This window comes from Vigna unguiculata, chromosome 9, assembly GCF_004118075.2.
Source record: "Vigna unguiculata cultivar IT97K-499-35 chromosome 9, ASM411807v1, whole genome shotgun sequence".
NCBI lineage: Eukaryota > Viridiplantae > Streptophyta > Magnoliopsida > Fabales > Fabaceae > Vigna > Vigna unguiculata.
The window spans coordinates 34,688,229-34,714,494 of NC_040287.1; the positions used below are offsets into that span (position 1 = coordinate 34,688,229).

The window sequence follows — 26,266 nt, forward strand, 5'->3', positions numbered from 1 at the left end:
CCTCTTTGCTACTGTCAAATCATATTCATACACTTAGCATCATTCTATATTTCCTTTGAATTTTACGGTCACTTCACGCCAACATTTTTTGTTTCTTTAGATGTATTATTCACTTTTTAAAGATAAAAAGTACGAGACAATGAGACAACAAAGATAAAGAAAAGGGTGACAAAGTCTCATTTGCACAATTTTTAATTATGTTACCCAACTTAAATGACTAATAATTTTATAGATAACTACTTTTTTCCATTAAAAAATTTAACTGATAAATTATTATATAACATTATTAAGGTTAATTACTACATTCGTATTTTTTTATCAAAGAGTCAAGAATGTTTATCACGATTTTAATAATATTCTCATTTTTGTATTTCCATTCTTTAATTTCTAACATGACTTAGTGTGGTTCATTGATTAATCTATCATTATCTTTGAAAGGATTAACGATCCATACTAAACTACGTCAGGGAATAAAAAATGAAAATAAAAAAATTGGGATTCAAAGTATAATTTTTCAATTTTATTTAAACGATTAAAGGAAATTATGTAAGATAGGTGATTATTTTGTTGATGTGTAGTAGTTAATGGTTGTAGTAAGAGAAAAGGGTTCGATAGAAGAAAAATGATTTTTGACTATTAAATTTTGATAACTTTCTTTTATATATGACATTTTTTAAATGGTTTTTTATTTTTTTATTTTCAATATTTTAAAATTATTTAAAAGATGACATCTCGACATGAAAAAACTGTAAAAATTTATTACTTAAAATATGATTGTACTTGAATGGAATGATGGTCCAGCAGCAGTTTGGGTTGGGAAGCAATGAAGTGGAAGATGAGTTGAAACTGATCCCCAAGTAATGATCTCTATTCATTCATTCTCTCGAAAGAAGGAGAGTTTTGGTTTCTTTAAATTTTCTCACAGAAAGTTGTGGGTTCCAAAGGAGGGGCCGTTAGGTAGTTGAGGGTGAGAGTGAGTTGAGAGCATGTGTATGAGGAAGAAGAGGGCATGCAGAGTGAACTCAACCATCTGTCATGGGCTCACAAGGTGTGGCCATGATTGGATCATGAAGCAAGCCTCGTGGGCTTTGCCTTTCCATTTAACCTTTTTCTTTTTTAAGCATTTCCCCAACCAAGCACCAATTTCTATTATCTATTTTAAATAAACCCCCGTGACACAAATTCAAACAGTGAGAAAGGGGACCAAAAAGCAGCGCAATAAGAATGAATTGAACAAACCCATGGATAAAAGAGAAGGAACACCTAGATAAAGGCTAAAGCATAACTGCATAAGCTGTCATTGCTTCCCTCCTTTCTTTTAAAAACCCCTCACACAATAACACCACCATTGGTATTTGCTACTTCTGTTGCTACTGTTCCGAACCAGGCTCAAGATCTAAGCTCATTGCAACATACACGTTCACCCAAAACAAATTACAATAACCCACAATATGATCAAAGCAAGAGAAGGCAAAGCATTACCACAAGCACCACCCTCCGCTGATCTCTTGGTATGTTTCCCATCTCGGGCTCATCTCACTCTAATGCCAAAGCCCATTTGCAGCCCGGCCCGACCCTCCGAGCCCAGCAAACGCCACCACAACAGCCACCATCACCGTAAGAAATCCTTCTCCAGAGGCGGCGCCGGAGGCCAAGCCAGTCCTTTATTATGGTCCAAAACCAAATCAATGGGCTCAGAAATCACGGAACCAACCTCACCCAAAGTAACGTGCGCCGGTCAGATCAAGGTCCGGCCCAAAACGACGTGCAGGAGCTGGCAATCGGTGATGGAAGAGATAGAGAAGATCCACACCGACAAAAAACAGAGGAAGCGTCTCAGCTGGGCCGAGACCCTCGGTTTCAAGAAGGATATAATGCAGTTCTTGACTTGCTTGAGAAGCATAAGGTTCGACTTCAGATGCTTCGGCTCCTTCTCCGGAACCGACATCGCCACTGAAGAAGAAGAAGACGATGAGGAGGAGGAGGAGGAAGTGGAAGAAGAGGAGGAAAAGCACGTGGGCGTGGGAGAAAACGAGAGTGAAGCATCGAGAACTGTTTTCTCGAAATGGTTCATGGTGTTGCAAGAGAACCAAAACAAGCGGAGAGAAGAGACAGAGGAGAGAAGAAATGACGAGGAAAGCGTGTCTGTGTCGGTGTCGGTTCCTCCTCCGAACGCGTTATTGCTGATGCGTTGTAGGTCTGCTCCGGCGAAAAGTTGGGTGAGAGAGAGGGAAGGTGGTGATGTTGAAGAAGAGGAGAGAGAAAAAGGAAAACAAAAAGGGGAGGTGGTGGTAAAGAAGGGACAGAGTTTAAAGTCGTTGATGGAGGAAGAGAGGAGAAAGAAGGAGAAGATGGTGGTGATGCGATACGACTCTGATTTTTACGGCATTTCTTCTGATATTGCAAAAGAGACATGGATTGTTGGCGGCCTCAGAGATCTCATGTCAAGGAGTCGAAGTTCCAAAAGATAAGATATCAATATCATCAACATCATCGTTCACCGTTACAGCTATTTTTTCGATAATTTTTTTTTCTTTTACGAGTTTGTGAGACTTCTCTTCATCCACGATACGGCTTTGGTGTGGAAACTGGGAAATCTAATACTAAAATCCCAGTTTTAGCTTCTGGAATTACTGATTTCGTACCTGTACAGTTTCATTTCTGATTTATTTGTATAAGTTTCCGGTGAAATATTTTGGTGGCTGGCATGTACGTGAGAATGAACGTGTTACTCCCTTGGTGTTGTAGATTGGTAGTTATTAGGGAAAGGAATATTTAATTTTTGTTTAGTTCACATATGTTACTATAATCGATGCCAATATATTATGGATGCTGCAAACTGCAAACTGCAAACTGCAAACTGCAAACACTTTCCCGTCTCTACATCGCTTTTAATTTAATGTCTTATATTTTATTATTAAAAACTTAGTGTTAAATCAGTGTATTTTATAAAACAAAAGTGTATTTTTTATACCATAATTTTCTTTACTATCATTTGACGTCATTCATCCTATTATTTATTTTTATTTTTTGAAAATTCAAAAATTAACATTGTCAAAACCATTTTATAATTATAAAAGTTGTTAAATAATATCTCTTTCCATTTTTAAAAGATCGTGTTCAACTATCATTTTTCTTGTTCAATACGCATGAATACCAAAAGAAAGTAATTTTATTAAGGTTTAAAAACTATTTTGATTTCTATTTTGGTTTCTATTTTGTTCTATTTGTTTCTATTTTTCGTGTTTAATTTAGTTCCTAATTTGTTAAATTATGTTTCATTTTGTCATTTTCGTTGACGCTGTTCAAATTGATAACGACACTATTCAAATTGATAACGACACTATTTAAATTATGACTGATGGTGTTTTGTTTAAATAAGTCTCTATTTTAGTTAAATTTGTTCAATTTAATTTTACTCTCCATTTCACAACCTTTCACCAATGCCACTACTACCATCAAACTAAAACCACCACTACTACCCTACAACCACCACCACCACCACCACCACCAACACCATAGCCACAACCACCACCACACTAAAATCACTGTCACCATCAAACTAAACCCACAACCACCACCACCACCATAACCATTCTCTAAGGGGGAATACAAATCAATCTAGGATTAGTTTCAGTGTATTGAAGGAAACTTATGATGTAAGATTATCTTGACTCTACTAGTATAATATATCTCAGAGAGAGGATGATAACTAGGTGGTGAGAGTCGAAGAAAGCTTCACAAGGCAAACAATATGATATGAGAGAGGATCATACTCATGGAACTAGTAAAGTTAACCCTGTTAGTACTTGATGACTTATATAATTGTTTCACTTGAGTTATTGTTATTGAGAAGGAGGAGAAGAGGGACAACTTGATAAGTGAAAAGTCTTACGAATCCATTTAAGATGTGTTATGGTAGTTCTATGTATGATCCTGAGTCTCTTTTTTGATATTTTATATATTTCAAATATTTAATTATACAACCTTTATAGAAAAAAGATTTAGATTGAGATTTATTTTTATAAAAACGAGCTTATCCTTGCATTTGGTGTGTCCTTTGTTTTCTTCTCTTTTATTTTTATGTGATGATTTTATATATATATATATATATATATATATATATATATATATATATATATATATTGTACATAATAGAATCTTAACGATATAAAAGGAGTTCTTTCTAGAAGATTTGAAGTCGTGTGTAATATTGGGAAATGGTGGAATCACCTTATCGACAACTTTGAATTTTCTCTTGTAAATTAGCAATGCGAAACTTATCACCATCAGAGAACAATTGAAAAAGATCGGTCCATATATCATACACAAACTCCATCCACATAACACATAACAATTGTTTAATTGCGGACACCATTGAGTGAGTGAGCCGCGAAATTACCATCTTGTTACAACATTTCCAAATTGCGTGCAAGGGATCATTAGAGAGTGGTCATGGAAGGGTGCCAATAACAAAACAGTTCTTGTTTTTTATTTCCAACACAACGAGCATATCATGTCGCCAATTGTTATGGAAAAGAACATGAGACACAAAGACAAGAGTAGGATTCTCACCGGGATGAAGAAATAAGGGATTTTTGGGGTTTGTGAGGTGATCAGAAGATGAAGTAGGATTCACCCCATGGCAAAAAATCAACAAGAAAGGAGAAAATGCGAATGACGATTTAAATATGATACCTTATTAGGTATGAATAAGCCATAAGAAGGAAAAAAAACCCACAAATACCCACAAGAGATGTTTGATGAAGAGTAACTTAATCAAAGCTTTCATACTGATTTATTAGAAAGTTATCCAATATATAGAGTACAAAATTCAGTGATATAAGGGGAAAAGGACAACCTAATATGTACAATCATAAAACAGAATATTTGATAATAGTAAAATAGAATAAAAAATATAATATTTTTATCATATAACGATATGACGATATAACAATATGATGATATAATAATATAACAATATGAAAATATGAGAATATAACAATATAAAAATACAACAATATGACGATATGACAAAATAACAATATGATGATATGACGATATGACGATATAACGATATGACGATATAACATATGACGATATAACGATATGACGATATGATGATATGAAGATATGACGATATAACGATATGACGATATGACGATATGACGATATAACGATATGACGATATGACGATATGACGATATAACGATATGACGATATGACGATATAACGATATGACGATATAAAAATATAATGATATGACGATATGACGATATAACGATATGACGATATAACATATGACGATATGACAATATAACGATATGACGATATAACAATATGACGATATGACGATATGACGATATGATCATATAACGATATAACGATATGATATTATAACGATAAGACAATATGATAATATAACGATATGGATATGACAATATGACGATATGACGATATGACGATATAACTATATGACGATATGACGATATGACGATATAACGATATGATGATATAACGATATAACAATATAACGATATAACTATATAACGATGTAACAATATAACGATATGACGATATGACGATATAATGATATGACGATATAACAATATGGCAATATAACGATATGACAATATAACTATAAGACGATATAACGAATCTATGATATGTTGTTCAATCCTCCATATGCATTTATTGCTACACCTTTGTTTTACATATGATCTTGTTGGTATTTTCAGGTTGTCTCTAAATATGTTAAGGGTTGCATGAGACAAAATTCTTCCTTGATATCCTCCGTAGACAGAACAAGCACCAAACTAGAAGCCTGACATGGTTAGGTTATCTTGAAAAGGGACAAAACACCTGACTCACATTTCTTGCTTCCTAATAGACATTCTTGGTCCCGACACAATCCTTTATTTGTGATTAAGGTTATATATCTAGTGTGAGTCACCTAAGAGCTACAACACTAAGTTAACATATAAAGGATATTCAATTGAAAAATTAAAAAATTGAAAAATTGAAAAATTTATTGATTTCTCAATAGATCATACAAAATTATTAAGAACTAAGTTTCTAAATTCATCATGCACTTAATATATAATTAAGTTTATTATTCTAATTAAAATTAAGTTATGTAATCCTAACAAATATATAAAATAAAACTAATTATTAACTGTGTGAAAATTTGTGTTGCGCATTTTGAAATATAAATGATAAAGTTATATTCTTTTGAACCAAGTGATAATACAAATTTTCTTTTAGTTGTGATTTCATTCATCATTCTTAACAAAATAATTAAAATAAAAAATTTACACAAAAGCAGCAAATGTCCAAACATAAATGTCTTACGTATATACAGTGAAAGGTTTTTTTATCAGAGGGGTTGATAAAACTCCAATTATTCAATCTAATCCAAACCATATTGTATTGTATTAGAGTAGATTCAATTTTTAATAAATAAACCACAAGTCAAACTATGCATTGTTTTAATATTTGACCAGATATATTTTTAATTAAAACCAATCGAGCAATACCTCTAATAAAAAAATTTTTGTAAGTTTAATAGGAGTAATGGATCAAAAAATATGTTTAATTACTTTTTTTGTCTTTGTTGCCGTTCAAAAATGTCAAATTTGTCCTCAAATTTTTTTAGTATCAATTTGATCCAATTTTTAAAAAATTGATGCAATTTGGTTATTTTTATTAACTTTCTTAAAATAGATCAATGATTTTTCATCAAAATTGACACTAACATTATGTTAATTACACAAACAAATCAAACCAAACTTATTAAAAGCTTCGATTTAGATGAAAAATCTCATAAATTTTAAAAAATTTAACGAAAATAATCAAATTGTATCAATTTTTCAAAAATCAGAATCAAATTGAAAAAAAAAATAAAAGACTAAATTGACATTTTTAAACGAAAATAAAAACTAAAAGAGTAGTTAAACCAAAAAAATACAAAGAATGATTTTTTTTTTCAATTTTGAAAAACGGTAAAGGAGTTAAGTTTCATTGTAAGATTTTTGTTTGAGTTATGCAATAAATTTATGAATGTAATTACACTTAAATAAGTCTCAAATTACATTCGACCAATTTCTATTTTTATGTTACCCATTCATTTTATTTTCAGTTGAGTACTATTAACCTTTAAAATATATCTTTACATTTTTTTTCTCTCAATTTTTTTTTTCATAACAATCAATACGTTTTAGCATTATTTAACGACATATCATGTTGATATTGATAAAGAAAGAAATTTAATATCAAACTTAAACAAAAAAAATTGTTAATTAACATGAACACGATTTTAAGAAAAAATTATCACATACTTAAAACAAAGATTGAAGATCATAATCTTCTTCAAGATTGATTGTAAATGGAGTGAGTTTCTTATATCAAAACTAGTTTAATTCAATTAAAATAATCCGAATTTCAAGTTTTTTATTTATCAATTTAGTTTTCTTCGTTCTTATGATTTTTAAAATCAATATTTTCAGTTGTGATTAGTTTTTTCGACTAATAAACAGTTCTACAATGAGACTCAACTTTGCTTACAAGAGAAAAGGGGAAATGATCGGCATTAATTTGACACTTACGCTGCACAATTTCGCATTCAAGACAAAAATGTAATTCATAAAAGTCGTATAGTGGTACTTTTAGTCCTTAATTAGAGGACTATAATGAAAGGTATAAATTTAAGAACTAAAATAATATTAGAAACACAGATGACATTATCTTTAAATTTGAATTCATTATTTTACCGCCATCAATGTTGTAATTCACTTGTACTTTTGCCTTTATTGATTATGCTGTGTATGTTTATAGGCGTGCCTGGTGATAATTATGTATGAACTTCCTTTAATGCCAGTTAACAGTTTGAATCAACTAACAGAAGTGACAATAACACGGTTAGCTATTTCTAACAAATAATTGTTTATTCATCGGTATATCTTGACAACGAATGATAATAATAATAATAAGAACAAATTAGTCACTTCCTCGATATTGGGCTGCATGATTCTATAAAATCCAAGTCCAGTCCTTAACTCGTATTCAAGTAGTATGAAAAACATGGTGCAGAAACAGATTTATGTAGAAAAATCACATGAAGGATTGCTAACAACTTTCACATAGGCACCCCAATATTCACGAGGGTGTCATCATTGATTCAAAAACATAACTACAAAAACATACACCAAAGATACCAAAGCAGGTAGTAACGAATGTTAGTTTTGTTTGTCATCACAATTAGTAATTTCGATCAATCTAGTCTTCTGCGGCTTCTTCGATTTCTTCATCCTCTGGGACTCCTCGAAGGTAGAGAACATTGTTACATCTAGAAACGCAAACAATGAAATAAGAGAACAAGTTTACAAGAAATAAACATCAACATTAAGAGACAAAGAGAACAAGTTTTTGATGGTACAAAGAGAACATTAAGAACAAAAACGAAGGTTGAAGGGACAAAGCGAACATTAAGAGCAAAAACGAAGATTGATGAGAATAAGAGGACAAGTTTACAAGAAATAACTAAAAAAAAAAAAAACTAGCAAGCTGCTGCATTGATTGCCTGAGAGAGTCACCAGAGGGTCACACAGTAATTGCCAGAGTTGCACTGGGTTTGTGCAACAGTCGCAAGGTACAAGAGGAGACAAGTGAGGTATAGTAATAAACTTTGAAAGAGTTTTCTACAAGCTGAAATCACTTCAGTACCCAAAATAAAATAAAAAATATCTCCATCAAATACCCCTCTAACACGTTAACATAGAAGGTCATTCTCGGGATTTTTATCACCATCAGTACAATACAAAATGCTGCAATTTTGGCTGATACAGCGAAATGTAACACTACTTCAGTGCATATGGTGGTCAGGGCAACTACACCTCTATAGCATGCTACTATTGAAAAATCTTTATATTTCCACCATATATATGAATACAATCACACGAGATGGGTAACACAGGATAAAGAAAGACAACAAAGAACAAAATTAACTTTTATACAGCACATTATGAAAGTGAATTGCAGGGAAGATATGTCATAGAGCTGTGGCAGATATATATATATAGCAATAACTATATGCTGAAATACAGCAATTATAGGAAATATTGATACTATATATATAAAAAAGGAAGAGATATTCTACATATAGGAATATCTAACTTTCAATTTTATATCATCGCTTTTGCTCATTGTAAACAAACAGTAACTGCTGCAATGTTTATGGCTGCGAAATCTGGTGTCGGGGACTCAGTGTGTAGATTTAGTTTGGATTATAAACTTGGGTTTTGACTTCTTCAACATGATGAAAACAATTTTTTGTTACTTTATTAGACTATTTTGCAACCTTTTGCAATGAGTAAATCCGATTTGTACGTGTTTACATGAATATTATTTAACTTAACATCATGTTACTGTCTCAGCAACCAAATATCAAGTAAGAAAACTTAAATAAATAATTTACAATATAAATTAAATCACTGAAATCCACTTCTAATCAAAATCAATTCTACAGACTAGAACTTATCTAACCAACAATGTTCTTCATTCAAATCACAATCAGGGATTTTGACTGCATCTGTATCCACTATACCAACTAGAGCAGATCTTATGCTGAGTTGAGCATTAGCGAAAAATAAATTTTCTACAGAACAAAATGATCTTAATTAAGGAGAAAGATGTGACTAGATATACGGGCAAAGATTTTCTCCGAACGAAACTCTAGTATTAGAATCATGAAACGTACTAAAAATAAGTAGTCATTGAAGTCTTCTTCCAAACACCAAAACAAATCAATCAATTGAAAGCTAAACATATCTTCCGTGCAATTCACATTCATAATGTGCTTCATAAATGTTTTGCAGGTCCTCATGACTTGAGGACCTCTAGAGTCTAACATGGCTCGCCAGCTTTTTCATGTTACCACAATTTCACATTCTCTATTCAATCAACAAAATCAAAAGGGTCTAACAACACCCTTATATAATAGCAAAACACAAAAACCGCTAGACATGAACAATTGTTAATGCGGAATTTACCTGATTAAAATTTCTCCCAAATTTCCAGTAAACTGTCCCTCAATGTACTCCTCAGTGTTTGCCAGCTACAGATAAAGTTATAGATATTAGGAGATTATATATATGTCAACTAAGACAAGAGACTGAAAATATAATTATTGTATGGGAACAAACACATCAGAATTTAACTTAAACATATACCTGCAAGTTCATATACGAATCAACAGAAACGAGATACCCTGAAAAAAAAAACACAGTGAAGACATGATAAACAAAATGAAATTAGGAATAAAAACCAAAACGAAGCGTTTAGCAGCGAAATAACAGAAGATAAAACGATCCCTAAGAAAGCACCATACCCTTGTACTCCATTCCCCACTTGAGTTTCACAATTACTGGTTTCCCGGTCAAATTATTCAAGAAAGGCTTGGGATTAACTGGTATAGTCTGCAAAACACGAGGTAAAAGAGAAACTTTAGCAAATTAGAAAATAAGAGACAATCAATCACACACTGTGATCTTCTATACTCAACCAACATGGGCTTAGTGCCAGAAGCAAAGGGAAAATTGAAATTACTCAGTTATGGAGATGCGGGTTATGTGAATGAAATGCATAGAAGAAGATGAGCGAGAGAGGGAGCAAGAAGAAGTTACTCACAGCCATAGTAGAATGTTTGCTATGTTCTGCGAGAAACCCAATGGCTAAAACCTGGTCCTGCGTAGCAGCAGCAGAGGGGAAAAACTAGTAAGTAGGGCTTTGTACCCCGGGCCAGGTAAAGAGAAATTGGGATTCAGGCCTTTTTTGAGCAGGCCAGTGGGCTTATAAATGTTTTTTTTCTTTCACGGATATTGTTTCTGCACCTCCTTATTCGCTACATACACCTCCTTATATATTGCAAAATGTCATTCTATATACATTAAGTAACATTACTCCTCTCTCCCGCTGATCAAACAACATGAAAAAATCCTCGTTGAACATGTAGCCTGAAAGAATCTGAAGATATAACGTCAGTAATCTGTTAACCTTATCATAAATACTGCCAATTTTTGTATGTTTAGTTGCTAAGCTAATAAATAAACAAATAATAGAAGGGATAGAAGAAAGATTTGAATATGTAAATATGTCATTTTGTGCTCCAAATCGATGAATCAACTGTTTAAGAAGAAGTTTATATATACATTATGAATTTGCCATGTTGCACCCTTTATGTACACACACGTGATTTTACTTATTTCTGCATCAGGTTTGACAGTTAAAGGTTGTCTACTTTGGGTAATAAAGTGGACTGAAAAAGTTGGATTCTGTATGAGAGGTACTGGAAGGTCCAGTGAGTGCAGTTGATGAGTCTATCTTGGTTTTCGATGAGAGTGAAGAGAATTCATTCACCAACGTTGCTTTGGCATCTTTGTACTTCCAATTTCTTTGTACGTTCCGTTTTGTCTTTTTCTCTGTATCTCATGTGCTTTCAATCCTCTAACCATGCATCGTCAATGTTGAGCAATAGGACCCTTAGTCTCTCTCTTTTTCTAAAATTCAATGTAATCCGTTTTCGTCTAAATCAAACCCATGGTAAAAGCAATATCGAATTTTTGTAGAGGATTAAAGGATCCATTGAACATTATCCAGGAATAAAAAATGAATTTTATAAATAAATATAGAAGAACTATAATTAATTCAACTTTTTTCCATGGAAATTAAAAAAAAAAAAAGTGTTAACCATTAGTGGGCCTAACTTGCACACACGGGGCGTTAATTAGAATAATCAAGGTTTGATATGATATGATATCAGAATGAGTTTACTATCAACGGCGCAATTTGCGACTACTCTTTTCACTCATCTTTTTCGTTTGTCCCCACCCACACTCATCATTATACTTTCACTCTTCTTTATTTTTCTCCTACATTTCTCTCTCAGTTTTCTTAACCATCAAGGTTTGGGTCTACAAACTAACATCTGAATTTGGATTCAAGTTTCCTAAAAAGAATTACTTTAACTTCAAATTTATTTTCACTAATAGGCTGTTCACAAATTTGACGAATCCCTTCCAAGTTGCTATCCTTTTAACTTTAGGTTAAATCGTAAACAGATTCTCCTTTCACTTCTTCCAAAATAGATTTCCACTTTGGCTCATTATAGATTTTTCGATACCAAATGGTGCAAGCAAGGAGAAAAAATAAAAATAAAAACTAGCTTTTGACCGCTTGAATATTAAATTTTATGTTTTAGTTCAGAAACTACTAATCGCTTTGATGTTCGAACAGAATTGATTCAAACATATATATAATGTACAAGTATAATATGCTAAAAGTTTGCATATAATAATGTACAACAATCGTGTTCCTTTTACTATATTGTCATAACTTAAAATTACAACCTAAATAATCACTCCTGTAAAGAATAAATGACTTAACAAGGAAAAAAGCAGTTTAGGTTTCCCAAACAAATATACACTGAATATGAAGAATTAAAGATTTCTCAGACATTCATGGAAGTATTCAAAAAATCAATTACTAACCCAAAGAATTGCTTTTCCTATACACTTTTTCTACAGGCTGTAAGCAAGGTGACCAAATTTATGAAGCAGGTAGCTCGATTTATTCTGGGCTGCTTTTTTTCATTCTGACAAATCTAACCTTCCCCATTTCCTGCAGTGTATGTTCTCTCATTTGAAGAAGTGTGATCATCTTCAACTGCTGTATAATTTAACTAATTTTTCTAACAACTCGTGGTTGTTGCCTGGAATTTCTTTCACCCTTGATCCATTCTTGTATATTTTAAAGGCCGGGATGCAGTTCACACCTTCTGATTTTGCCAAGTACGGGTGGTCTTCAATCTCCACCTGAAAATGTAAATCACTAACAGTCCTTTAGAGAGAGTTCAGGATTCTCTATTTCAATTTTTGAGTGAACAAAACCACAATCAGCAAGGCCTAGAGCATTCAAAATTACCCACCTTAAGAAAATTAACTGATGGGAATCTCTTGCAGGTTTGCTCCAACACCAACAACACTTGTTTGTGGGTTGTCTTGTTGCAGAACAGCACCACAGACATCCCTGTTCAAATTGTCCATTACTTTTGTTATTTGTAATGCCAAATGCAATTGCATAAAAGACGCAGTCTAATGCAACTTACCGGGTGATGTTACGTAGTGTCTAAACCGATCATTGCTTGAGATGAAAAACAAATTTGAGCCAAATTTCAAGTCCTTAATATCTTCCCCACGCAGCATCTTGAGTTGAAGCTGAGTCTCAAACAGAGCTCTGGCCACCTCCTCATCCCCTGGCTTTTCTCTTAATAGCATTTCATAGTCTTGAATCGCAGCTTCCCATCGCTCCAACTGTTATATGACAAGAAAATAATTATTAACTGAAAACAAGTATAATAGTTTATGCTACAAGTTAGTATTGAAGTAGAAATTAAAGCACCTTGGCATTGCAATCTGCTCTCCTCAACCTTGCCTTGCTATAACTAGGCTGAAGAACAAGTGCCACGTTACAATCTTCAATTGCTTTCTCAAATTGACCTAGCTTCGAACGACATGCTGCCCTGTTGCATAGCAGAACTGAGTTGTATGGATCGTGCTCTAGTCCTTCATTGTACACACCGCATGCTTCCGTGAATTTTGATGCCTTGAAGAGTAAGTTACCACTCATTCTGGCTGATGTCACTGCTCTGGCTCTCCTCACCACTGCATTCACCTCAAAGCTACTCGGATCTAGTTTACCTGCTTTCTCAGATGTTGTTACAGCATCCTCAAACCTGTCGGCACAAAAACAACCAAAACAACTTAGCTTCATTCACTCATTACTAGTTAGACTCCCTATATTACCTATCATCGGTGAATACTAATAATAGGGAGAAGTAACGATTTTCTCTGATGTTGTTGTGTCTAATATAGAATTTGGTCAAGTGAGATTGCAATATAAACATAAAGTACCAACTATATACTCACCGTTATCTCATAACTTTTATAAAATGAATTAAAAAATGGGAAACCCGATTGTTGGAACTTCTCACTATTTATTTAGCTTGCTTTTGGATGTTTATAGGTCTTTTTTTAAAAAAAAAAAAAATTGGTGTGTTTTGCTTACATATAATGTAAAATACAAAAACCATGATTGAATAATTGGATAAACGTCATCAAAATAAAGCACTTTCACGAACCTGCCGGCTGCCAAGTAAATTTGCGCAGCTATCATCATGAGGTAAGCAGTACGAGCTGGGCCGAATATTTTCTTACAACTATCAAGGTCAAATTTTGGCATTTTCTCGAAGGTAGCGTATGCCTCTTGATGTCTTTGGAGCTTCAGCAACGCTTCGGTTTGTAAACAATAGACCTGGTATGCATAGTCAGGTTTCAATCAGCATAAGGCATACCACAGCCTTTTATTCATCAATCAATCACTATAGAACCTTTTATATAAAAACAAAGCCAAAAACATTTGATGAAATAGGAAATAAAGTGGTAGAAAACATGGTTGTACAAAAGAAACCTCAATAACAAAATGTTTAACCAAGGAAACTAACCTGTGGAGCTGAATCAGCACCTAAAGATACTGCAGCCTGTGTTTCCTTCAGTATAGCTTTCCATTCTTTGACTTTCCGAGCTTCAGTGCATTTGCTAAGGTGATTTTGGAGAGTCTGAGCTTGTAAACTGAGAACGGAATCAACACATGGACTTGTTTCATTGCAGTTCAGTGCCTTTTCTGCTTCTCCCAGTCTGCAATCAAATTATCAATTCTGTAAGAAAAAGTAATAAACAACAAAACAAACACCGCATAATCTAGAGTCTCAACAATTGAATGAAGCATATTACCAACACCAACACCATCATCATTATTATCGTTGAGTACCTGAAATAAATTGTTGCCAAACGGTTGTGGGCTCTGCTATAAGAAGGCTCCAGTCTGATAGCTTCCTGGCACTCAACAATTGCCTGCAGAAACCTTCCCAAACCGATCAAAGCTGCGCTCTTATTGCAGTGATACGTTGCCTTATTGGAGTCAAGAGCAATGGCTCTGTCATACAGAATCAAAGCCTCTTCAAATCTTCCTAGCTTGTAAGCTTCATTCCCCATGGACTTCATCACCTCAGGGTCCGCTCTGTTGTTCCTTGGACTCCGAAACTGCAGAAGTTCATCGCTGTTCTTCCTCATGATATTCCCCATCACGCCTTTGTTGCCGTTACTACTGTAAGGAGAGGAACCGGACATGGAGTTCAACTCCTTGCTCTTGGTAACACTAGTTCTGGGGCTGTTATTCACAAGCAAATTCCCAGTGATCGGTAACACAAAATCTTTGGCTGGGGATTTGGTCTCGTTGTTCTGATGATGACTACCACCTGTGCTTATCCTTGCAAGTTCCAGAGAATTACCAGAGTTCTTACTTTCCTCATTTGGGTCATGGTTTTGTTGAATTGAGGTTCTTGCAGCGTCTGAGGGTCTCCCATTTGGAATGTTTCGGTATGCAGAAGGTGCACGGTGACTAGAGGTACTCTTTCTGGCAGGATTCTGCTCCCCTTTCAGTGTAGGATTGATTCCATTGGCGGTATCTCGTGGAACCTTGGGTTCATGGTTTAGAGGGGGTTTGAACTCGTTTTTGGCCTGGTCTCTCTGTTGTGCAGCGTTGCAAGGCTTCAAGGGCAGTGAATGAACAGAGGATTTTCTTGTCCTGTTACTGGTTTTGAGGTGGAAAATTCTCCCCACCAAACCGCAACCCAAATCAAAATCCACCTTGTCCTTGGCTTTCCCTTCCATGCTTGAAGATGAGTCTGAAATACAGTAAATAGGAGTTTCACAGAAACAACTGCACGTATGCAAAGAAGCTGAGAGAAATTAGACAAGGTTATGAAAATGAAACAATGAAGTGGAGTTTATGTAAGACGTGTCGTTTGTGGGTGGATATATATAAAGGTCCTAGAAGCCTTCAAGAGTGGCTTCCAAGAAACCTACTTGAGTTCTTTTTCAGGCTTTGGAGACACATTGCCAAGTGTTGTCGATTCAAAACAATAGTAACTCACGCATGAATTTGTATCATTACAATCTTCTCTTCTTCATGCTATCTTCAATTGCTTTAAAAAAATATAAAGCCACAAATTTTAGCTTAGATCTCCTGTTCTTCACAGGATATGATGCTGCCACAAAAAGAGTCAAATTTAATTTTTAACCATAAAAAGTATATACCTCGCGGATTGTGAATTAAACAGGGTCCCGTTAACCAACTTCTTACAATACATAGTAAAGGAATTAAAAATACAATGTTAAATATATTGAAAAATAAAATCACTTTTTCACTCTTTCAATTTTAAATTTTTAACAACTAAAGATAGTTTTCTATTAAATGGTGCAATTCAACACTGAAATTATCGTATCGGTGTACATTTTTAAAAAATTACTATCATTAGTAAAGTGTGCCAAGTTATTAGAAAAAGATCGTTTGAGTTTGGCACAGTTTCACTTAATTAATGTCAGTTTTTTATGTTACATTAAGAACAAAGTTGTACTAAGATGAGACAGATTCAATTATTTAATGTAAACTTCATTTGTTTACATTGAGCACACTGTATTTTATTTGACAAATTTTACAATTCCTTCAAAATCTTACTACATGCTTCTTAACAGAATTAAAAAGAAAAGAAAAAAATGGAAGTCCAATCAGACGTGCGGAGAGGGTAACAGAGCTTAAAAATTTACAGCTCATGGTATTGCATCCGTGGGATTTAATTGTCTATTTTAACACAAAGCAGTAACTTTTAATCACAACGTAAGTATAACTGTGGTATGTCACTAATGCAGAAAATTTATTATTGTAATTTGCAGAGTTAATTTGGTCTTGCATTATCTGTTAGAATCAATTGGTTAAAATGTACCCTCAATCCATCTCAAGGGCCCACCCTAAATTGATTAAATTCAAATTTAAGAGGAAAACTTTTTTTGGATCATAATAATTGAGTCTAATACCGCTATCATTAGGACCAAATAGAAGTAAACATCTTTGACGTTTTATATAAGGATGCATAAAAATAAAAATATGATCAGAGTATAACTAATCGTCTTATCAAGGAGCAGTTCCACCTTGTTTTTTCTTCAAAAACAAATACCTACTATTTCTTGCGTCTGTTGTAATTAATTTGTATACAAACTATTTATTTTTAATATGAATATGAAAAGTAAAATAATTAAAGGTTATGCTTGAGAGGGAAAAATAAATCTTGATATAAAACGAAAACTGCAAAAGAAAAAAAAGATAATAGCGAAACCACTTGACATAAAAGAAGAAGGAATTTTTATAAACGCCGAGAAAACGATTGAACAATATCTAACAAGTTTTATATTTAAGTCCCCACTCTCGCCTTTTTCGATGAGCTATCTATATGTATTTTAGGAGTCAAAAATTCTTTTTACTAATTAAGATATACATAATTTTAATCCCACAAAATTAAAAATTGAAAATTGTAATATGGAGTTGATAAATCAAACGTTTTTAGAAGTATTCTATTAAGTTGTTAACATCTTACAACTAGCAGGAATATTCCTTAAAAATGCTGTGGTTTAAGTAGTTTGTTAGTTCCTCTCGTTGAACTGGAACCATAATCAAAAACAAGAAGATAGTCCCTCTTTTTGTTTTAAATTATTAAATACGATTGATAAGTGTACTTAAACTAATTTCCAACATAAATCTGTGTCAAAACACTTTTATTAAAAACTGAATGAATTAATTAACTTTCTGACTATTTATAAGAAAGACAATCTCTGAGGCGGCTCACTGGAATTGAAAACTTAGATTAGCTTTATTGAAAGGTTTATCTCTTCCCCTGGATCACAAGTTTGGAATCCTAAAATATCCACTGTTTCAATTATGTTTTGTAAAATAATAGTGGTGAAATAAATTACAATGTTGTGGTTTCCTTTTAGTTATGCCGGAACCATGCTGATGTTTAAAAAAATGGTTAATGATTAAGGATTTGTCCTAACGTTGAAATAGAAAGTGCCTTACTTTAATAAACATATTAAAAGAATGTCCCATAAAAAATTATATCTATAATAGCTTCTTAAGGACTAAATGCGTGTTTGGTTCAAAGTTTGTAAAACAATTTATCCATATCAAACTAAAACTCTCATAAACAACTATTACATTTTTCATGTGTGACTTCAATATAAAACTCACACATCAATCTAAATACACGAATACTTTAATGGAAGAATAGTCAGTTGTGTCTCCACATGTGTTTTTCTAATAATTAATTTTATAACTGTTTTTTTAAACACTTAACATGAAATCTCTTTTCTCAACATTTTCCTATTTAATATTAGAATTTAAAAATGATACAGTCTTGACAAAATTAATACTTAAATCATATTAGATTTATTTATTAAATGTTTTAAATAACTTTGTTGGCCATGAGGATAAAAAAATTGTTGTTCTTTCTTAAAAATATATATCGCTGCAAAAAACTTTAATAAAACATTAATTAAATAATGGGTATCACAAACTCTTACATTGAAATAAAAATTGGATAAATATGTTACCTTTTTCATGTATTTTTTAAAACATCTAAACTAGTATATATCATTGTATTTTAAAGAAATGATAACACGATCCAACAGAGAATTCAAATCTCAGAATGATCTTACAGTATAAATCATCTAAAAAGTAATTTCAAAAGAAATTAACATCAAAAGTACAATATTGAAGGCTTAATTAGTCATCTCTTTTTAATCCTCTATTAAATTGATTAAAATAAAGTAAATTGTAGAAAACTTATGTGTGGTTTACGGTTGGTAGGTATATTTATATACACTGACTTTGAAACAGTCATAGTGTAGATGCTGGTAGCTGTGAAACTTAAATTTGAAGCATGAAAAACTTGGGTGTAAACTATTACGCAATTGTGTGCAATTGACATATCTTTGTTTTCTTTTCTCAGTATAGTCTTACTTAGAACAAGTATGTAATCATGTATTGTATATACTAATCCACGAAATTAAATTAAAAATGGGTTTACATGTAAGTTGGGGGACAAACCTTTTTGACCAGAAATAAAGGCATTGAAAAGCAAATATATGATTCTCCTAATCACGGAAAACAATTAATTTGTTAGCATACTAAAGTGACCCTTTTCAAATTGTTGAGATAAAAATAACTGAACCATCCATTTGAAAATCTGGGTTAGTTGTGGGAACAATATTTAATTCATATAATGGACACGTTGGCGAAACAATCAAATATGATTGCACATTTGTATCTTTCCCCGGAGGGTAAGAATCGATCACAAACTTTGTTATAATAGCTGGTAACAACTTCCCCTATCGAAAAGAAAAAAAAAGGCTTTAGGTTTGGTAACATCGGTGAATATGATGACTATTTTGATTTGTTGCCAAGGCACAACTACAGAGCTCTTTTCCAAATTCAACTTTTACATACATTATTTCTTGTTTAATTTATTGCATAATAAGTTTTCTTTTGTTTTCCTTTCATTGAATTTGGCAAGCAACAAATAATTTTTGTTTGGCCTGAAGACCCCACCAAAATATATGGGAAGAGGGTCCGAAGAAGGTGCGTCCACATAAACCATTTTGGTTACTTTTGCTCCTAACTATTCTATTTTGGTGGTTGGTGAGGATTCTTGTTGCCTATTGTTTTTGTGCGAGATTTAGGCGCGGAGAAGTTCATTCGTTTTCATTAGTTAGAAAGCATTTGGGGCCATCCAATTAGAGACAATTCAGATCTTATCTGAAGCAATTTGTCATACAGTTTACCCACATCCTGTCTCGTTCACTGTTCGTCGGTGCCGGCTTCTAAATGCTTGGCACCACCCCGCGCCAGACGGCACGCCATATAATTCAACATTCTACATGCACTATAGCTAAATTCCAACACTGCATTATTTTTTAGGTTCACCAAATTTCAGACTGTAATCATTGTGACGGGTTAAAACCAAATTATATCCAATGTTGAATTTCTTGATTTTTCAATCGGTATTCACGGAACTCTCTCTTTGGAGCCAGTAATATGAAGATCAGAACGATTATAGATAGTTGTTTTTAAAATTGTCATCATAATGCTACTTGAGTATGTGAGAAATTGAATAGCAGTGAAGATTTGCAATTTTTCATAAAAATTACATGTTAAGTAATTCTATTTTAAATTTCGTGTGTGCTTCTATATTACAGTCAACTACACCAATTGAGATGGATGGTCCTCTCAATTCTCTAAAATTACAATCAAATATATGAAAATTTTCAATTTTACATTCAGCAAATTTATATGAAAAAAGCAATATTTAAAAGTTTGAAAGTATTATTCATTAATACAAGGTGTCGGAATCTGGTACTCATTTATAACGCGGCTTGAATTTAGTTTTTGATTGACACCATTCATGCAAAGCAAAGATGAAAGTCAGAATTGAATGCTAGAAAAACTTACGCTTCACATAATCTTATTTCTCAGTTAGTTCTTCTGCTATTTGGAAAAAGAAAAAAAAAATATAGAAACAGAAGGAGACAAACTGATTCCCTCTGATTCAGTGAAGTGGAAAAATGAACTATACGTATCCAAACAAGGATCACGTGTGCATACAATCCGACCGCTTCAACACAACACGTAGTCAAAGTTCTACGACAATCATACATACATGTTCACCTTCAAGATTTTGTCATTTGTTTGAAGGGAAATGTACGCTTTGTGATTTATAAAAAATAGACAACAGAAGTTCTATATTTTTATTTTAACATGATTTTTTATGTTGGTCAGCATGTGTATATATACATGGAATATTAATTATTAAGTCTGTTATATTTCAAAATAAATTATAGAATTAACGGTTCCTTAGCTAACTTTATCATATGGTGATTGTACGATAAAAAGTCGGTGTAATATGTAAAATTTGACTTGATGAAAAAAAAAAATTAAAAGCTCTATGCATAAATTTTATAGTATGAGTGTTGAAATGTATAAATAGAGAAAAGGAAAAAAAAAAGTGTAATAGGCCCAGATACGACGATGATACAGAAAAACAAAGTGAGAAGTTTTTTTGTGGATAATTTAGGTTTTTTCTTTGTTCTAACCTAACATCGAGGGTAAGCAACAAAACGACACAGGAATATTGCAGTGTCGTCGGTGGGCATGATAATAATTGTGGTGGGTCTGTTCGTGAACAAAAAGAGGTGGGGCAGAGGAGGAAAAGACACGAGTGATTAGAATATTTGAAGCTGAAGGTTTTGTAGCCATTTGTTTACTCTCATACACACAGTCATTCAACCAATCAACTCACTTAATGCATTTCCCACCTCCCTCTAAACCTCTTAATTCTTCTTCCTATCTCTTTCCATAAATCAATTCCAGTGACGTGTCCAACACCAAAGTCCCATTAATCAGAGAGTTAGAAGGTATTATCACAAATTAAAACTCTGAATTGCAATATAATCATAAAAACTCGATATCGATCTCTGAACCATCTTCTCTCTCCTTTCCATTATCATATATAATTACAAATCAAATAATACACGTGTCAATATTCACTTAACTAACTAATTAATCAAGACCTGACTCATCAAGACGTCACTAAGTGTCTCCATTAAAAATCACTGTTGAATTAAAAACTCCTTGTGTTTATGGTAAATAGATATGTTAATGTTTTGACACTTGGGTTTATTCTGTGGACTAGCTACATACATAGCTGATATTATAATCATGTGTGTTTTCATCAAATTCCACATATTTTACACATGAATTCCCTGTTCGCAATATGTTGTTATTCGTAGCAGTATACGTTAAATAATCTTAATTATTATGATACACCTATCGAATGATAAATCTTTGTGAATATAGAATTGCCTAACTTTGGAACTCCACACACAAATTATATTACTGTTCCGCTTTAGTTATTTATGTCATTGGCATGGTATAAACTGATAAGGAACTGATTAAATGAATACAGATAAACTGGTTGTGTTTCTTTATAAATATATAGATGAGAATATTTCAAACAGCGGGAAAATGGATATTTTAGTTATTAAAACTTATAACATTATATATATATATATATATATATATATATATATATATATATATGATATAATGAATTCATTCTTTATTTATTTAATTTTTTTTTCTTTAAACTTAAGAAACATATTCACAGCAGGTTTTAAGACAATTGTTTTCCCTTTCAAAATATAGAACTTTAAAATGTCATTGTGAGCTTATCAAAACTTTAGTATAAGTAAGTTTTTCTTTCACATAATTTAAATGATTTCTTTTTATTATGTCTTCGTGGAAGGGATTTTCTGTCGCTTGGATCCCTCTAGATCTAAATTTGTGTATGTGTTTGTTTTTTTTATTATTCAAACTTTTGGAAACAAGTTTCGACATTTCTGACTATTCTTTTTGTTGAAAGTATTGTACTCGAGTGAAGTGTTTCAAGGTAGAGGAAATTATTATAATATAGTGCTGATGGTGTAAACCTTAGTTAGATAAGTAAGAATTATCGTCGTTGTTTTTGTTCTAAGTTGACAAAATATTGAACAACAAGGTGAATAATTTGGGTTTATGTGCTATTAGTTTGATATAGATTGATTATTGAAATATTTGGCTGTTTATGAATTTTGAATGTTAAGTTTGAGTGTAGTAAGATAATTTGACTTAATTTGATCAAAACAAGTTTACTTTTTGGTTGAAATCGAAGTAAAGAATTATTGATAAAAATGTTAGCTTTGTTTCAATTGTTTGCAATTTTTGAGTTATTCTTTTAAACACATTTCACTTAAGTGGTGTGTTGGTCACTTAAGTGATGAGAATAATGTTAGAGTAGATGCTTATGACTCATACTTCCTATTTAGTCGCTTTTAAAAAATATTTTCAATGTTTATACTTCAAAATGATAGTTTAAGAGAAAGAAGTTATCGGTTCTCTCTGTTCGATTTTTTTTTATCAACAAAAAAAAAAAATATATATATATATATATATATATATAATAGAGAAGTATTTAAAGTTTTTTAATAAGTTAGTATCGACTAAACTCACACTAAATAATAATAAAAAATAAAAAATAATCTTAATATTTTACTTATACGCATTCATTTAATGAGCTTATTATAAAAAAAAATCTAAAATAAATAAGATTGTCCTAGACTCATTGGACATTAACCTCTTTTATTTTTAATATTTTGTAACATGGATCAAGTTGATGCTAAGTCACATATTCTGAATTTAAATGTGTTTTTCGTATTAAATATGGACTATAAATTAGTTTTAATTTAATAACCCAAATTTAAAATAAATAAATATCTTTATTTATAATTTTTTTCTTGCTTTTTATATAAATCTCGTCATATTTATTTTATTCATTTATATTTGTAAATCTGCTCACACTCATATCTTTTTGTCTGCCTCGTCATTTTCACTTTTATATTCCTTATATTCATACTCATCTTTTTTTTATCTATATACATTCATCTACATTTTTATTCTCATCTTTTTCATCCATATTCTTCTCCTATTTCTCATTCATCCACATTTTTTTCTCATCTACTATTCCCTCATACTCATTTCTTCCATCCATAATCTTACTTATACGCATTTATTTTTTTCATCCATTATATTTTTCTTAGTATGGAGTTTGTGGATTTTTTTTTAATTTATTATCTTTAATGTCGATTAAGCCAACATATAATTAAATAAATTTTAAAATAGCCGTCACGAAATTACAGTACTTTAATCATAAAATCAATTTAAAAATTAGTTTGAGACATGTCTCAAAGTCCAACAATCTTCAACACTTAATTAGAAATAGAGAAAAAGAATATTAATGTAGAAATCATAAATAAAATTATTTATGCAACAAAAGTAAATTAAGAAAAAAAATACAATTTATCATGCAATAATTAATCCAAGCAATATGAATGGTACAAGGATGTTGTGTTTGTAAACTAAAAGATATGATGAGTTGTAGATGTTAAAGCCTAAAATTTTGGGTAATGAATCATGAGAATTGGATTTCTTTGCGATCCACGTTGGAATCGCAAAAGGGAAGAAGATGGTTACATTGGTGTGGCATTGCATAATCTTAGGCTTGAGATCCAAGTTAGGGTTGAAGTGAAGGCTTGGAGTGAGAAGAGGGTATAAAAAGAAGCAAGGTAAGGCTTGCGACTCAAGTCTCCTAACTTTATAACATAGTTTACGGTTTGCAGAGACGCACATGCAATATTTTACGTAAAGTAAACCCTGCTACCTAGTCACGTGATCCAAGGTCACTGCAAAGCTGCAATACCTTCCATGCATACTTTCAGTTTAAGCTTTTGCTGCTGCTTAATAAGGTAGCTACGTCAATGTTTCATATTTTGGTAAACATTTCAATTTTCAAATAAACATTAGATTAGGTTACACATTAATAAACTTCTATATATAGTCAAATGAAATTGATTTCTTATAATGCAGACATCACAACAATGTTATCAGATAACTTGTTCTGCCATTAAAAGTATGTATCAGTGTATTTTCTGTGGTTACCTGCACTCTCTTTCTTATTAAGAATGGGTTAGATCTTTCGAAGAGAATCATTAACAAAATACAACACCAATAAAACATGACTCAACCCAGGTATAATAAATTGACACCACTCTGTGCTTTACGGTCTTCGTCACTTGTTAGCGTTTTTATCATAATTTGAATTTGGAACGAGTATAATTTACTTTCTCTGCGTACTAGTACATTGACCAAATATCGCAATATTCATTGCGTTATTTTCGATACCATTAGATCACTGTGGAAGATTGTGAGAAATCCTTTCAAAAGGAAATATATTTTAAGAAGAAAAAGTAACATGAATAAATAAATAAGCAATGGTCAAGATGATGGAAGATGAAAACTGCCTGAAATAATGATATTTATAAAGAGAAAGACAAGTGGGAGAGGAACAAACAAACCTTGGTGACTCTGTTTTGGAATAACAGACAACGATGATTGAGGTAGACTATAGTGGTTTTTATTTTTATTTATTTTTTCTCATTAACTGAGGTAATACTGTGGCTCATATGAAATCTTTTCTTAGCTGGATCTTTATGGTGTGTTGCCAAAGTTGAATGTTCATTAATTGTTTATACACAATATTAATAGCAATGCTTAGTTAAAAGTTTTATTTATTGTTATCACACCAAAGATATGTTAGTAATTAAATAATATATTGTGATGAATTCACATTATTTAAGTTTAGAAATTTAGAGAACTAAACGTGATGCTTAACTTTTATACAGACCAACATTTTACATTGACGAGGATGGTATTTAAGTCAAATAACAATAGAAAAAAAAACAAGTATGCTCTTTGTGTTGGCAATAGAAAAATGACAAGTTAACAAGGGATTTTTTACAAATTTTGATAAACTATCTGTTTATATCTATTTAAGTAAAAAAAACACTACTTTATTACTTTATTTTGATTAAAAAATAAAAAAAATAATAATCTATTTTAATTCTATTTATAAAAACTTTGTCAAATTTATCAAATTTACCCTGACAACAAGACCGATATCACAAAATCTTAACCAAAAGGTGTGTCTACATTTATTGTTATTCTGGAAGCCCAAATGAGAAAAAATGATGCGGGCTTTCAGGCCCTGAAATTAATCAAGAAAGCATGTTAACCTGGTCAACGAAAAGATTGAATTATGGGCTGACCAAGAACACAAATCAAACCCACGAAATTCTTGTAGCAAAAGCTCCCTCTCAGGCCTTGTTGTTTTATGGTAGATATTTGCAGGGAGCAAGATATAAGAAAATTACAATAAATAACTTATATTTTCTGTTGAACAATTAGGACAAGGAAGTTTGAACATGAGATCTTATATAAATTAATCAAATTAAAAAACACTAAATTGAACCATAAACTAGTTTTTGATACCAATTATTGGTAACATTCATTTCCTAAACTACTTATCAAATTTTGTTGATTTATGTGACAATAAATTTAGTTTTCTGTAAGATATTAAATTCAAATATATCAAATAAACACAACCGTTTGAAGCTTATTTTTCTTTTAAAAGACCCATCTGAATTATTTGAATGGAAATTAAAATCAAGAGGGTTAAAGCAAAAAAAAAAAGCTTAATAAAAGATATGAAATAATTAAATAATTATAACCTACAATTGTTTTAAAGAAGGGAGAAAAAAAAAGTACTGACAACTGAGGCAAAAGTAGTACGAACTATGGCTGGGGTTTTATGGGTAATCTTGTGGACCAATTATTG

At 32.0% G+C, this 26,266-nt stretch overlaps 3 protein-coding genes across 4 annotated transcripts; 1 reads left to right on the forward strand and 2 right to left on the reverse strand.

The window, feature by feature from the left end:
- The first annotated feature begins 914 nt into the window (after positions 1–914).
- Positions 915–2,853, forward strand: LOC114164618. The gene has a single exon (XM_028049348.1). It carries the CDS (start codon positions 1,452–1,454, stop codon positions 2,469–2,471), a length of 1,020 nt encoding a protein of 339 aa, XP_027905149.1. The 5' UTR covers positions 915–1,451; the 3' UTR covers positions 2,472–2,853.
- A 5,173-nt stretch (positions 2,854–8,026) lies between these two features.
- LOC114162609 (probable small nuclear ribonucleoprotein F) lies at positions 8,027–10,828 on the reverse strand. 2 transcript variants are annotated; one of them, XM_028046552.1, is made up of 5 exons: positions 10,684–10,828; positions 10,385–10,472; positions 10,227–10,264; positions 10,047–10,111; positions 8,027–8,344 (listed from the first exon to the last, which is right to left on the reverse strand). In XM_028046552.1, exons 1-5 carry the CDS (start codon positions 10,687–10,689, stop codon positions 8,275–8,277), a joined length of 267 nt encoding a protein of 88 aa, XP_027902353.1. In that variant the 5' UTR covers positions 10,690–10,828; the 3' UTR covers positions 8,027–8,274. The 2 variants fall into 2 exon arrangements, with proteins under 2 accessions (XP_027902353.1, XP_027902354.1); XM_028046553.1 differs by having other exon boundaries at positions 10,603–10,733.
- A 1,521-nt stretch (positions 10,829–12,349) lies between these two features.
- LOC114163865 (TPR repeat-containing thioredoxin TTL1) lies at positions 12,350–16,063 on the reverse strand. The gene is made up of 7 exons (XM_028048233.1): positions 14,881–16,063; positions 14,555–14,747; positions 14,192–14,364; positions 13,453–13,786; positions 13,160–13,364; positions 12,980–13,080; positions 12,350–12,866 (listed from the first exon to the last, which is right to left on the reverse strand). The coding sequence occupies exons 1-7, from the start codon at positions 15,780–15,782 to the stop codon at positions 12,714–12,716; spliced, it is 2,061 nt and encodes a 686-aa protein (XP_027904034.1). The 5' UTR covers positions 15,783–16,063; the 3' UTR covers positions 12,350–12,713.
- Between the last annotated feature and the right edge of the window lie 10,203 nt (positions 16,064–26,266).